Source organism: Salmo salar, chromosome 02 (assembly GCF_965601325.2).
Source record: "Salmo salar chromosome 02, fSalSal1, whole genome shotgun sequence".
Classification (NCBI taxonomy): Eukaryota; Metazoa; Chordata; class Actinopteri; order Salmoniformes; family Salmonidae; genus Salmo; species Salmo salar.
In genome coordinates this window covers 95,434,916-95,449,928 of record NC_138292.1, presented here as the reverse complement: position 1 = coordinate 95,449,928, position 15,013 = coordinate 95,434,916, and the positions used below count along the sequence as shown (strand labels likewise).

The 15,013-nt window shown below is 41.3% G+C and overlaps 1 protein-coding gene across 1 annotated transcript; it reads right to left on the bottom strand.

Moving 5' to 3' along the window:
• Positions 1-6,929, bottom strand: LOC106600518 (uncharacterized). Its single transcript, XM_082968340.1, has 2 exons — positions 6,335-6,929; positions 1-2,348 (listed from the first exon to the last, which is right to left on the bottom strand). Exons 1-2 carry the CDS (start codon positions 6,678-6,680, stop codon positions 1,246-1,248), a joined length of 1,449 nt encoding a protein of 482 aa, XP_082824466.1. The 5' UTR covers positions 6,681-6,929; the 3' UTR covers positions 1-1,245.
• Between the last annotated feature and the right edge of the window lie 8,084 nt (positions 6,930-15,013).

Below are 15,013 nucleotides of genomic sequence, written 5' to 3'. Positions count from 1 at the left end.
AACGGTGCCAATATGTTTATCTGCAAATGTATCCAATCAAATTCATTTAGCAATATTCAAATCATATATCAAATCCAATTCAAGAGGTTTCAAGGTTGGAATCAAGAAATGCAAAATTCATTCATCTATATAACAACTTAATAGACTATCAAATCAAATCTTATGTCACATGCACTGAATACAACAGGTGTAGACCGTCACCTTACAGTGAAATACTTACAAGCCCTAACCAACAATGCAGTTAAAAAAAAATAATAATAATAACTTCAAAAAATACAAATGAGAAATAAAGATAACAAAATAATTAAAGAGCAGCAGTGAAAAATTAAGAGGATCTATAGACTAGAGTCCTGTCCAGGGGAAGTAGGTTGCTGTTACTATGAGCTGTTCTGGATCAGACAAGACAAGGCTCCTGTTACTATGAGCTGTTCTGGATCAGACAAGCCAAGGTTCCTGTTACTATGAGCTGTTCTGGATCAGACAAGCCAAGGCTCCTGCAAGGCTACTTACTTACTATCGTGGAAAATTACAAACTTTGTTATGCACCTGCGCTGTATGAGCCTTAAACCTGTACATTTCCTCTGTCTGTTTCTCTCATGTCAGAAGAAACCAGTGTTTTTCCTCTCTTGTTTCTGAGTAACTTGGTCACGTGGCCAAAGACAAAGGGCCGTCAGAGAGAGACCAGTTTTTGGTCCATCCAGTTCTTTTCGTTTCTTTCAAGGTCAAAGCCGTGTGGAGATATGAAGAGAACAGAGACTAGCTTGAGCAGCAGCGACAAGTCTATCAGCAGAAAGGAGCAACAAAACTGGCATCATCACTTGTTTGTACGCTATGTTCCCATCATGATGTCACACACCTGCTAAACTGCCACGAAGACAAAGGTTCTAGAAGCGGAGACCTCTTGTTCGTTGGGCTCTTGGCTGTTGCACCTGTTGTGTGATTGTTAACCGCTCCACAATTGGAATTCTAATCATAAAATAAGGTATTTGAAGAATCTACAGTCTCTCTCTTTCTGGTTAGAATTTCCACCACATTACTTATATAATAATTAACATTTTCAAATATCCCAGTCATCAAATGAAAATCTAAGGCTTTACACTTGTATCCAATACATCAATGTACATCATTTTTTAAATCTCATTTTAGAAATGAAACAAACATTGTTTTTAAGTAAACCTATTTTGTTGAAGACTTCATATAAACAATATAATTTCATGTGGTATAAACAAAAACACTAATTCTCAGTCAAAAGCATAAGTCAGAACACAGCCTCTCTATTCTCTCATGTGCTTTCAGGTCCTCTGACTGGGAAAATGTCTTTCCACAATGAGAGCAGTGGTATGTCTTCTCCTCCTGTGTATGTATTATTTCATGCTTATTCAGATGCCTTAACCGGTTAAATCTCTTTCCACACTGGGAGCAGTGGTTGGTCTTATCCCCTCCTGTGTGTGTCCTGGCATGCCTAGTCAGGCCCCCTAACTTGGTAAAATTCTTTCCACACAGGGAGCAGTGGTAGGGCTTTTCTCCTGTGTGTGTCCTCTCATGCTGTTTCAGGTTCACTAAACCCCTAAAACTCTTTCCACACTGGGAACATTGATAATGCTTCTCTCCTGTATGCATTCTTCCATGTAATTTCATGGACTTTAACTGGGTAAATCTCTTTCCACATATGGTGCATTGGTAAGGCTTTTCTCCTGTGCGTGTCCTCTCATGCTGTTTCAGGCTCATTAAACCCCTAAAACTCTTTCCACACTGGGAACAGTGATCAGGCTTCTCTCCTGTGTGTGTCCTCTTGTGCCGATTTAGGTTCCCTAACTGGGTAAAATTCTTTCCACAGTGGGAACATTGGAAAGGATTTTCTCCAGTGTGAATTCTCTCATGTGTTTTCAGGCTCCCTAACCAGGTAAAAGTCATTCCACATTTGGAGCAGTGGTAAGGCTTCTCTCCAGAGTGTATTCTCTTATGTATTAATAGGTACCCTAATTCGTTAAAACTCTTTCCACAGTGGGAGCATGGGAAAGGTTTTTCTCCTGTGTGTGTCCTCTCATGCCTATTCAGGTTCCCTAACTTGGTAAAACTCTTTCCACAGTGGGAGCAGTGATGATGTCCTCCTGTTGCTTTGGGCATCTCTGGGCCTGATTCTGCTGATTCCCCTGAAGGACTCTTCCCTGGGTCTGATTCCCCTGATGGACTCTTCCCTGGGTCTGATTCCCCTGATGGACTCTTCCCTGGGTCTGATTCCCCTGAAGGACTCTTCCCTGGGTCTGATTCCCCTGATGGACTCTTCCCTGGGTCTGATTCCCCTGAAGGACTCTTCCCGCTGTCAGAGGGAGAGTCTGGTCTCTCTCCTGTCAAAGACAAACAGAGTATCTAGTTACTTAGTTGTCTACTGTGCTGTACTGTGTGGCCAAACTGGTGAAACATATAAGTCTATGATTGGTTCAGATTTGGTCTTGTTTGGGGGAGTTCATTAAAATAATAGCCAGTGTGAAAAACAGTGGTCACCAAGGCATTCCTAGTCAATCAAACATTTCTGTAAAAACCCAATGTGTTTTCCGTTTGCTCCAGCAGTATTCTTAAACCTGTTGGGGTATAGGGGGCAGTATTTTCACGGCCGGATGAAAAATGTACCCAATTTAAACAGGTTACTACTCTGGCCCATAAACTAGAATATGTATATTATTAGTAGATATGGATAGAAAACACTCTGAAGTTTCTAAAACTGTTTGAATGGTGTCTGTGAGTATAACAGAACTGGCAGGCAAAAACCTGAGAAAATTTAAAGCAGGAAGTGTCAGGTCTGAGAACTGTATCTGAGAACTGAAATCGACTTTTGAATCCCTAGAGAAACTACAAATACTTATGGGTCACGTTGCATCTCCTAAGGCTTCCATTGGCTGTCTAAAGCCTTCAGAAAGTGGATTGAGCCTTCTGTCTCTGGGCAGATGATAGTAGCTCAGTTTCTGAGTGGACTGCCTGGGGACAAAGAGATTGGATATGCGCGTTCCCGTGAGCACAGTGTTTTTTCTTTTCCTCCTTGAACGAATACACTATTGTCCGGTTGGAATATTATCGCATTTGTACGAGAAAAATACCATAAAAATTGATTTTAAACAGCGTTTGACATGCTTCTAAGTACGGTAATGGAACATTTACTTTTTTGGTCTCGAAATGCGCTCACGCGTTACCCTTTGGATAGTGACCTGAACGCACGAACAAAACGGAGGTATTTGGACATAACTATGGATTATTTCGAACAAAAACAACATTTGTTGTGGAAGTAGCAGTCCTGGGAGTGCATTCTGACGAAGGTCAGCAAAGGTAATATAATATTTCTAATACTAATTCTGAGTTTAGGTGACCCCGAAGTTGGCAGGTGTCTGAATAGCTAGCCGTGATGGCTGAGCTAGGTACTCAGAATATTGAAAAATGTGCTTTCTCCGTAAAGCTATTTTAAAATCTGACACAGCGGTTGCATAAAGGAGTAGTCTATCTATAATTCTTAAAATAATTGTTATGTATTTTGTCAACGTTTATGATGAGTAGTTTTGTAAAATCACCGGAAGTTTTTGGTGGGAAATACATTTTCTGAACATCAAGCGCCAATGTAAAATGCTGTTTTTGGATATAAATACGAACTTTATTGAACAAAACATACATGTATTGTGTAACATAATGTCCTAGGAGTGTCATCTGATGAAGATCGTCAAAGGTTAGTGCATAATTTAGCTGTGTTTTCGGTTTCTGTGACATATTTCCCTGCTTGGAAAATGGCTGTGTGATTATTTGTGTCTATGTACTCTCCTAACATAATCTAATGTTTTGCTTTCGCTGTAAAGCCTTTTTGAAATCGGACAATGTGGTTACATCAAGGAGAAGTGTATCTTTAAAATGGTGTAAAATAGTTGATTGTTTGAGAAAATTTAATTGTGGTATTTTAGTAGTTTTTGTATTTCGCGCCATGCGATCCCATTGGCTGTTGGCTAGGTGTCCCGCTGGCGGAACGGGGTTCCGCTAGCAGAACGCCTAGATGTAATAAGTTAAAGTGTATGTGAATTTAGCAGCAAAAACATTTATTTTGAAATATTAGTTTGATGAACCCGGCCTACAAGACCCAGTTTCATCACCGCCCTCTCCTGAGACTGAAAGCCCAGAGACTTGCACTTTGCCCGGGTGTGTGGTTTTGTCTGGGGGCTAAAATGAACATTCGAGGCCATCAAGCTACTTTGCTCGGAGATAGTTTTCATTTCAACTGAGGTCGTGGCTACGATTCAGACCTGAATACAAGAGGTTTCTGATACTTTCAAAGCAGATTGAACTAATCTGTGAAATGAGACTGTGCCTGTTATGGCCTCACTCAAAACAACAATTACACACCATGATGATTGCAGCACTTTACACCTGACTACCTCCCTGGAGGCTGACGAGAATCACTGCTGATCTGATAAAGGTGCAGGAGAGCTGTGTGAGCATAGAGGGATTTTCTCACCACAATATCCTGAGACTCGTATCGGTCCCAGAGTCAGCGCTACTATCCTGAGACCGATATTACATTTTTGGCCAATACCGATATCCAATATTTTCCTTGCCCCAAAAAACAATACCGATATTAAACATTTTAGCGGCCTTTTAAACATTCTAGTACAGTTAAATAGTTAACACACACACGGATGCAGCGGTCTAAGCCACTGCATCTCAGTACAAGAGGCGTCACTACAGTCCCTGGTTCGAATCAGGCTGTATGATTGGGAGTCCCACAGTAGTTGTCTGTTATTGGTGTAGAGTGGACGACAAAGGAGAGGGATCCAATATGTGGATAGGAAGATACAAATTATCATTATTATGGAAAATATGAATTTAAAATCCAGGAATTTTAAAACTTTAGCTCTCTAGGTCAAGCCAGTAGGTTACAGTAGGTTGTATCTCTCTAGGTCATGCCAGTAGGTTACAGTAGGTTGCATCTCTCTAGGTCATGCCAGTAGGTTACAGTAGGTTGTATCTCTCTAGGTCATGCCAGTAGGTTGTAACTCTCTAGGTCATGCCAGTAGGTTGTATCTCACTAGGTCATGCCAGTAGGTTACAGTAGGTTGTAACTCTCTATGTCATGCCAGTAGGCTACAGTAGGTTGTATCTCTCTAGGTCATGCCAGTAGGCTACAGTAGGTTGTATCTCTCTAGGTCATGCCAGTAGGCTACAGTAGGTTGTATCTCTCTAGATCATGCCAGTAGGCTACAGTAGGTTGTACCTCTCTAGGTCATGCCAGTAGGTTACAGTAGGTTGTATCTCTCTAGGTCATGCCAGTAGGTTACAGTAGTTTGTATCTCTCTAGGTCATGCCAGTAGGTTACAGTAGGTTGTAACTCTCTAGGTCATGCCAGTAGGCTACAGTAGGTTGTATCTCTCTAGGTCATGCCAGTAGGCTACAGTAGGTTGTATCTCTCTAGATCATGCCAGTAGGCTACAGTAGGTTGTACCTCTCTAGGTCATGCCAGTAGGTTACAGTAGGTTGTATCTCTCTAGGTCATGCCAGTAGGTTACAGTAGTTTGTATCTCTCTAGGTCATGCCAGTAGGCTACAGTAGGTTGTATCTCTCTAGGTCATGCCAGTAGGTTACAGTAGGTTGTATCCAAGTGGAAACAATTATCAACCCAATTAAAGTGTTGAATTTGGTCAACAACAAAATGAATGGCTTATTTGCTACGTGAGGTTTACTTGATCTAACAGAAGTTTCGTAATGATTAAGTTGTTATGTGGACACGTGACATACCGACAACTTTGATAAAAACACTATTGGAGTTGTCTCCAGATCGCTATGCATTTTCATGCTAGTAGCTTAGCATCTCTCTCCATTGAATACAGGCGGTTGACGACAACAACCCTCATAGAATATAAACAATAGATTACAATAATAAGATGTATCCACCAATCCAAAGACAGGATAGGTGGGAGATAGACAACCCACAGTGCAGCTTTGTGGACAACGACTCCCCTTGTCAGGACGGAGAGACATCTTGTCAGTATATCCATAATCTTTGGTGTAGCCAACCCAACTCTCACATGGCTCTATTGGGGGACACGGTGTGTAGTAAAACATCACTACATTAAAATCACTACATGCCGTGACCCCCAGTCTGCGGTCAGCAGATAGACCCTTCTCAAATATATATGTTAAGTCACTTTTTGGAAACGGAACGGAGAAAACAAGGGGTAGCTTGCTCTCTACGTCGTCTGATTCTAGACATATCAGTCATCATCCCAGGGCCCTCCGTTGAAGAGGTATTGACGAGCCAACTCCGAATATCCAAATATAAAAACTAATTGAAGGCGGTACTTACTGGTGTTACTCAGATCTCCTGTCTCCTCCTCTTCATCTTTCAATGTGACAGTAATCTCTCCTTCCTTCTTCACTCCAATAACTGCATCCTCCTCTTTCTCTTCCTCCTCTTCTTTTACTGTAACATCCTCCTCCTCTTTCACTCTGAACGCGTCTTCCTCTTCTTTCTCTGTAACGTCTTTCTCTTCTTCTTTCACGGTAACAGCCTCACCTTCTACTTCTTGTTTAACTGTAACATCCTCCTCTTCCTTCTCCTCTTTCACGACAATGTTCAGCCCCAGAGCTTCTTTCTCCGTCCAGCAGACCTCCTCTTCTTTAACAGGAGGGGAGTAGTTTAGGGAGCTCATGTTCGGGGATGTTAGCTAGCTAGCTATCATTAGCGACTAGGCTAATGCTAACTTAACCAGCCAGCTACTATAGCTGACTAATACACAATAACGTAATATTAAATTAAATAGGTTAACAAGTAGATACGACAGAAGTGTGTCTAAAACACAGTAGCTAATATAGACCGAAAGCGTATAAATAGCTTGAATCTTTCGGCTATGTTGGCTAGCAAGCTACCGAGGTGGTTGACGAGCTGTTTATGAAGAACCGTCCACTAGATTATACGTCACGCTGCAGCATCGCCTGAAAGACGCACATCGCCGTCTGCTGACTGGAGGGAAACGCAGTTGAGGATCAGATTTTATTTTCAGACAAAGATTATTTTACATGGATTTAATTAAATAATACTATTATATTGAGACATACAAAGACCTGAATGTGCTGATTGATTAGTGCGAATAAAAAATGTTTACCACAGCATATTTAAGGAACCGTCTTAAAACTGCAACGCAAACAATTGCCTGTAAATGAAAAATATCAATACCTTCTCAACTACATTGCATAGAGATCAAAATAAATTTGACACTGTAAAGAGACCTCTTCTCTCGAATACAATTAGTTTAAAAAAAAATGTACTTCTATAAAATCTACAAAATGTAAAATAAATCACTTTACATAAAAAATACTTTAAAAAACCGTCAATATCTTCCACCCCATAAGACTTTCATGAATACAACCAACTGTTATTGGTTCAGGGACGTCATGCCTTCAATCAACTGCAATTATGTTTGGACTTTTGGAAATTACAAATTAAGTCAAATTGAAAACAGTATTGGTATTGTTGAATTAGGTTTTTAGAATAGCAAGCTAGGACTGATGGTTTGGTTATCTAAACTAGCAAGTAGGTTTGTTTGGTTACCAAGGCAACTATTGTAGCTATCTAGTAAACTTGCTAGCTACTTCAGTGGATGTTGAACTCATTTCCACCGGCAAATGAACACATTTCTACCGGCAAATGTGTTAAATTATAGCCATGGTATAAAAGGGATAATCAACTCAGGGCTTTATGGTTCTCTGGAAAATAATGCAAATCCATGGAAAGTCAGTTCCACAGTGTTCATTATATACCATAGAACACATAGTCCCTCATTGATTATCCCTGACATAACTTTATGAGCTGGATTTGCCTTTCTTTGCAACAGTGGAAGCTGCTGAGGAGAAGACAGCTCATAATAATGGTTGGAATGGAGTCAATGGAGTGGTATCAACCCATCAAAGATGTGGTTTCCATGTGTTTGATACCACTCAATTGACTTCATTCCAGAAATTATTATGAGCTGTCCTCCCCTCGGAAGCCTCCACTGCTTTGCAATTAGTTTGTTTGTTTTCAGTTGTTAGCATTTAGCTAACAGCGTCTATGTGAATTTGCTAACAGTTTGTGCTAATTTGTTAGCATTCTGGAAATAGATGCCCATAGGCTTTTCTTGTGTTTTTAGCATCCCCTTATGTGCTATGCTGGTAGTACTTTAAATCCTGGTATGAGAGAAGGACGGTATGACTATATGAAAATCTGGATACAGCCCAAGCCTAATCACCACACCTACCACAACTATGTACCACAACTACCACCCCTATCTACCACAACTACCACACCTACCTATCACAACTACCACAACTACCACACCTACCTATCACAACTACTACACCAACCTACCTACCACAACTACCACACCTACCATCACCACACCTACCACACCCACCACCACCACAACTACAAAACCAACCATCACCAAACCTACCTACCACAACTACCACACCTACATACCACAACTACCACCCCTATCTACCACAACTACCACACCTACCACAACTACCATACCTACCACACCGACCTACCACAACTACCATCAACACATCGACCAAACCTACCATCACCAAACCTACAAACCACAACTACCACACCTACCATCACCATGTTCCTACTGTATATTTCATTACCACACCTACCAAACTTACCTACCACAACTACCATCACACCTACCATCACCAAACCTACCATACCTACCTACCTTCACCACACCAACCATCACCACACCTATCACACCTACCCTCACCACACCTACCATCACCACACCCACCAAACCTACCTACCTACCAAACCTACCTACCACAAATACCATCAACACATCGACCAAACCTACCATCATTAAGTCAAACAACATCTAAATTAGCAATTAGCTACTGTAGGTCTATACTGCTCCTACATGGTGTAACAATACATCATGTAGATGTATATAATGAACAGACTAGGTCTATACTGCTCCTACATGGTGTAACAATACATCATGTAGATGCATATAATGAACAGACTAGGTCTATACTGCTCCTACATGGTGTAACAATACATCATGTAGATGTATATAATGAACAGACTAGGTCTATACTGCTCCTACATGGTGTGACAATACATCATGTAGATGTATATAATGAACAGACTAGGTCTATACTGCTCCTACATGGTGTAACAATACATCATGTAGATGTATATAATGAACAGACTAGGTCTATACTGCTCCTACATGGTGTAACAATACATCATGTAGATGTATATAATGAACAGACTAGGTCTATACTGCTCCTACATGGTGTAACAATACATCATGTAGATGTATATAATGAACAGACTAGGTCTATACTGCTCCTACATGGTGTAACAATACATCATGTGGAGCTTTAAGGCGATGCTGTTGGTGTGACGTATAATCTAGTGGACGGAACGCTTCTTTCAACAGCAGCAACAGTTACTCAGCCACCTCGGTAGCTTGCTAGACAAAATAGCCGAACCAATAAAGCTCTTTAGACGCTTTAGTGTATATTAGCCACTGTGTTTTAAAACCACTTCTTTCGTCTAGTTAGTTATCCGATTTAATTTCATATTTACGGTGTTGTTGTTATTAGTCAGCTAGCGGGCTGGTTAAGTTAGCATTAGCCTAGCTAGCTAACATTCCCGACCATGAGTTCACTAAGCTACTCTCCTCCTGCTAAAGAAGAGGTCTGCTGGACGGAGGAAGAGGGTCTGTGGCTGAACGTTGTCGTGAAAGAGGAGGAAGAGGATGTCACAATACAAAAACAAGTAAGGGGTGAGGCTGTTACCGTGAAGAAGAAGAGAGACGTTTCAGTTAAAGAAGAGGAATATTCGCAGAGTGAAAGAGGAGGAGGAGGAGGAGTTTGAAACTGGATATCTGGGCTCGGTTTCCCAAAGGCATGTTAAGGCATCCAATGGTTCTAACGATAAACGGACCCTGATTAACACTAGTAAGTACTGTCTTAAAAACAGAGGCACAAACTCTGCAGTTGTTTAACTGATGTTTGGTGTTAAAGGGGAAATATGAAATAGCTACATCCATATTGTGACTTTTTAAATTATTTATTTATAGCCATTGATTCTTGAAGAATATAACACATGCCTCATGAGCTTAGTTCAACTGTTGTACCCCATCAGAACCCCAAATAAGCTTTTTTATTCCAATGTTTAGAAACAATTTAAATGATAAACAAACACTGTAAACACTCAACAAGGTTAAAACTATAATGTTGATGTCATGGATGGTCAGTCCTTGCATCCGTAGGTCCGTCTATGCATTTGAGAGTAGTTACATTTCTCCAGCCCCATCATCATCTTATAACCAAACTAGTGGTGGAATGACAGCTTTGTTATTGTATGAACTGCAGATTGGTTGATAGATGTGCGGCTATTTTATAGGGGTAACCTAGGATTTAAACAGTAACAAAACGGCTGCCCAGAGACTTGGTTTGGTAAACAGCTGAGGGATGGGGGAAGGAGAAATGTAACCACTCAAATGCATAGAGAAGGCTATTGTAGAAACCATAACCCAACACCTAATGACCTCGTCAAGAAGTTCAGACATCTTGGCGTAACAGTTATAAGGTGTTGGCTTGACAGTCGCTGGACCCAGGTTTGAGGTCAGCTCAGGACTACCCCCTGAATTCACTACACTATGAATACAAGGACTGGCTGGCCATAAGGTCAAAATGATAGTTTTAAACAAGATTAAGGCTATACAGTGCTTGTTTACAAACAGTGGCGTTATACAAGCTTATGTTTTGGTTTCTGGTGGGGTAATAAAGTTGAAACATTTGGGGCATTTATAAGTTATATTCTTCAAGAATCAATGGTTATATAGTAAATGGGTCTGTCTATAACTGCCAGTGTAGATTTCCTGTGGGGGTCAAATTGTTAGAGCTGTTGATAAGTCATTAGCTGTGTTAGAATACTCATACTAACCCTACTATTTGTGATGTTAACTGAGTATATAGTATGCTTATTGGTCATAGTATGATGTAGTTAGTATGCCAAAAGTTCCCGGATGTCGTACTAAATTCGCCATAATATGACGTAAACACGCAGTACGTTAGGGCCCATAATGCAATTCTTCAGGAAATGGGCGTGGCTTCATAGTGTTTTCAGATTTGAAGAAAATGGCGGAAAATATGCAGCCGAAGTCCAACGAGAGCCGATACAAATTCATTGTTTTAACTAATTATGACAAATGTTAAGAAAATGTTGAGCAATGTAATAAAATAATTACTTTTCAAATAAGTTACCTTACACGATATTTTGGCTGACAATTTGCTAGCATGTTATTACAGCAGTATGTACCGGTGTGTTAACTAGCTACCTAACGTTAGTTGGCTACTTATACATCAAACTTGCCAGTATATTCTCTATATTCTATTTAACTAACTACCCAACGTTTATTGACTTGATTATTCCCGTCATTCTTAGCTTAGCTAAATGGTACAGTCGTTGTGTTTTCTCAATGGACATTCGGGTGTTTTTATAAATTGACTCCGGCTATCTACTCTGATTTCAGAGCACTCGTCTGAGTTGTACCAAATAAAATGTTATTGGTCACATACACATGGTTAGCAGATGTTAATGCGAGTGTAGAGACATGATTGGGCTTCTAGTTCCGACCATGCAGTAATATCTAACAAGTAATCTAACAATTTTACAACAACTACCTAATATACACAAGTGTAAAGGAATGAATACGAATATGTACATATAAATATATGGATGAGCGATGGCCGAACGGCATAGGCAAGATGCAGTAGATGGTATAGAGTACAGTATATACATATGAGATGAGTAATGTAGGGTATGTAAACATTATATAAAGTGGCATTGTTTAAAGTGACTAGTGATACATTTATCACATCCAATTTTTTATCATTAAAGTGGCTAGAGATTTGAGTCAGTATGATGGCAGCAGCCACTCAATGTTAGTGATGGCTGTTTAACAGTCTGATGGCCTTGAGACAGAAGCTGTTTTTCAGTCTCTCGGTCCCAGCTTTGATGCACCTGTACTGACCTCACCTTCTGGATGATAGTGGGGTGAACAGGCAGTGGCTCGGGTGGTTGTTATCCTTGATGATCTTTTTGGCCTTCTAGTGACATCGGGTGGTGTAGGTGTCCTGGAGGGCAGGTAGTTTGCCCCCATTGATGCGTTGAGTAGACCTCACTACCCTCTGGAGAGCCTTGCGGTTGAGGGCGGTGCAGTTGCCATACCAGGCGGTGATACAGCCTGACAGGATACTCTCGATTGTGCATCTGTAAAAGTTTGAGTATTTTCGGTGACAAGCCAAATTTCTTCAACTTCCTGAGGTTGAAGAGGCACTGTTGCGCCTATTTCACCACGCTGTCTGTGTGGGTGGACCATTTCAGTTTGTCCGTGATGTGTATGCCGAGGAACTTAAAACGTTCCACCTTCTCCACTACTGTCCCGTCAATGTGGATAGGAGGTGCTCCCTCTGCTGTTTCCTGAAGTCCACGATCATCTCCTTTGTTTTGTTGATGTTGAGTGAGAGGTTATTTTCCTGACACCACACTCCGAGGGCCCTCACCTCTTCCCTGTAGCCCGTCTCGTTGATGTTGGTAATCAAGCCGACTACTGTAGTGTCGTCTGCAGTTGGAAGTGTGCATGGCCACCCAGTCATGGGTGAACAGGGAGTACAGGAGAGGGCTGAGAACGCACCCTTGCGGGGCCCCAGTGTTGAGGATCAGCGGGGTGGAGATATTATTTCCTACCTTTACCGCCTGGAGGTGACCCATCATAAAGTCCAGGACCCAGTTGCACAGGGCGGGGTCTCGAGCTTAATGACGAGTTTGGAGGGCACTATGGTGTTAATTGCTGAGCTGTAGTCAATGAACAGCATTCTTAAATAGGTGTTCCTTTTGTCCAGATGAGATTTGCATTGTGGCCCTATTGGGGCAGTAAGCAAATTGAAGTGGGTCTAGGGTATCAGGTAGCGTGGAGGTGATATGATTCTTGACTAGTTTCTCAAAGCACTTCATGATGACAGAAGTGAGTGAAATGGGGCGATAGTAATTTAGTTCAGTTACCTTAGCTTTCTTGGGAACAGGAACAATGACGGCCCTCTTGAAGCATGTGGGCACAGCAGACGGGGATAGGGATTGATTGAATATGTCCGTAAACACACCAGCCAGCTGGTCTGCGAATGCTATGAGGACGCGGCGAGGGATGCCGTCTGGGCCGTCAGCCTTGCGAGGGTTAACATGTTTAAATGTTTCACTCACGTCGGCCACGGAGGAAAGCCCACAGTCTTTGGTAGCGGGCTGTGTCGGTGGCACTGTATTGTCCTCAAAGCGAGCAAAGAAGATGTTTAATTTGTCTGGTAGCAATTTCGTCCACCTTGTTGTCTAGCGATTGGACATTGGCGAGTAATTTGATCGGAAGCGGTGGATGATGTGCTCTCCTTCTGAGTCTGACCAGTAGGCCGCTCAGTCTGCCTCTCCTGTGATGATGATGATGATGATAATAATACCTAAAACAACAAATAACAGTCATCTTAACTTTACAGACAACACCCAAATGGATACTGTCATTAACGCAGTTCTTAAATAATTACACATAATTCTTAATACTGTAGCTGTTTAGTTACAGTCACATGTTCAACTATCATCAGCTGATCCAGGAAATCATTTTCTGAATGACAGTCAAATGGCAAACATCACGACATGGGTATATTTGTTGTTAGGTGAAGTTATGGGTCCTACAGTAGGTCTATGTTATTGTTAGGTAAAGTTGTGTGCCAAAGAGCATTTTACTGGTTGAAGTGTTTTTTAAGTACAAAGCGGTTGATTTGCGATGATGACAGAAAAATTAAATTAAGCAGGACATTCAAACGAGCCTTACAATTATAATCCAAAGTAGTGTGAAATGCTCTTATAAGCAACCTGGAAATGGAGGTTACTCCCCTGAGTTTTCCCCCATTCACATTCAGAATACATTGTGAAAAACTAAAATCTTTGCTCACCATTTTTGCTCCAGGCAGATATACTACATCCATAACTAGCGGTTTCCTCATTAGCAGGGAGGAGTTTCTACAACTGACCGAACAGTGTGCATCGCCCTCGTGCCGCAATTTTAGCAAACACAGAAATTGTCCTATATTGGAGACCAAAAGTTGTCTGGCACACTGCTTAGGGTTTCAACAACTTGAATAACTCAATCATCGATGTTACTACTAATGTGAAAACAAGACAAAATGACTATTCTTGTTCATTTTGTGGGCCTTTAACCATCTGTCTGACTTTGTTGTTCACGCAGGAGAGAGACGTGACTACCGTGGGTCCTCTGGGGAGCCTCAAAAACCTCATGATGCTGACGAGGCAGAGAAGAGTCTCTCCACATCAGAACACCTCAAGAAACACCAGCAGAGATCCACAGGGAAGAGAACTCACCACTGCTCTGACTGTGGGAAGAGTTTTGTTTCTTCAGCAGGCATTAAAATTCATCAGAGAATCCACACAGGAGAGAAACGTTTTAGCTGTACTCAATGTGGGAAGAGTTTTACTCAATCAACCAGCCTGATATCACACCAGAGAACACACACAGGAGAAACCTTATAACTGTGATGAATGTGGGAAGAGTTATGTTACATCTAACAGTCTGAAATCACACCGTAGAACACACACAGGAGAAAAATATTATAGCTGTGCTCAATGTGGGAAGAGCTTTACTGAGTCTAGCTGTCTGACTAAACACCAGAGAACACACACAGGAGAGAAGCCTTTTAGCTGTAATCAATGTGGGAAGAGTTTTACTACGTCTAGCAAGCGGACTACACACCATATAACACATACAGGAGAAACCTCAGCTGTGATCAGTGTGACCAGAGATAATCTGATAAAATACCTCAATCAATGAATTAATGTCACAATGTAGAATGTTTAAACATTGTAGTTGGAGTATTTTAGTGATGTCACAATGTAGAATCCTAAACGTGTGTCCCCTGTTCTATTGAT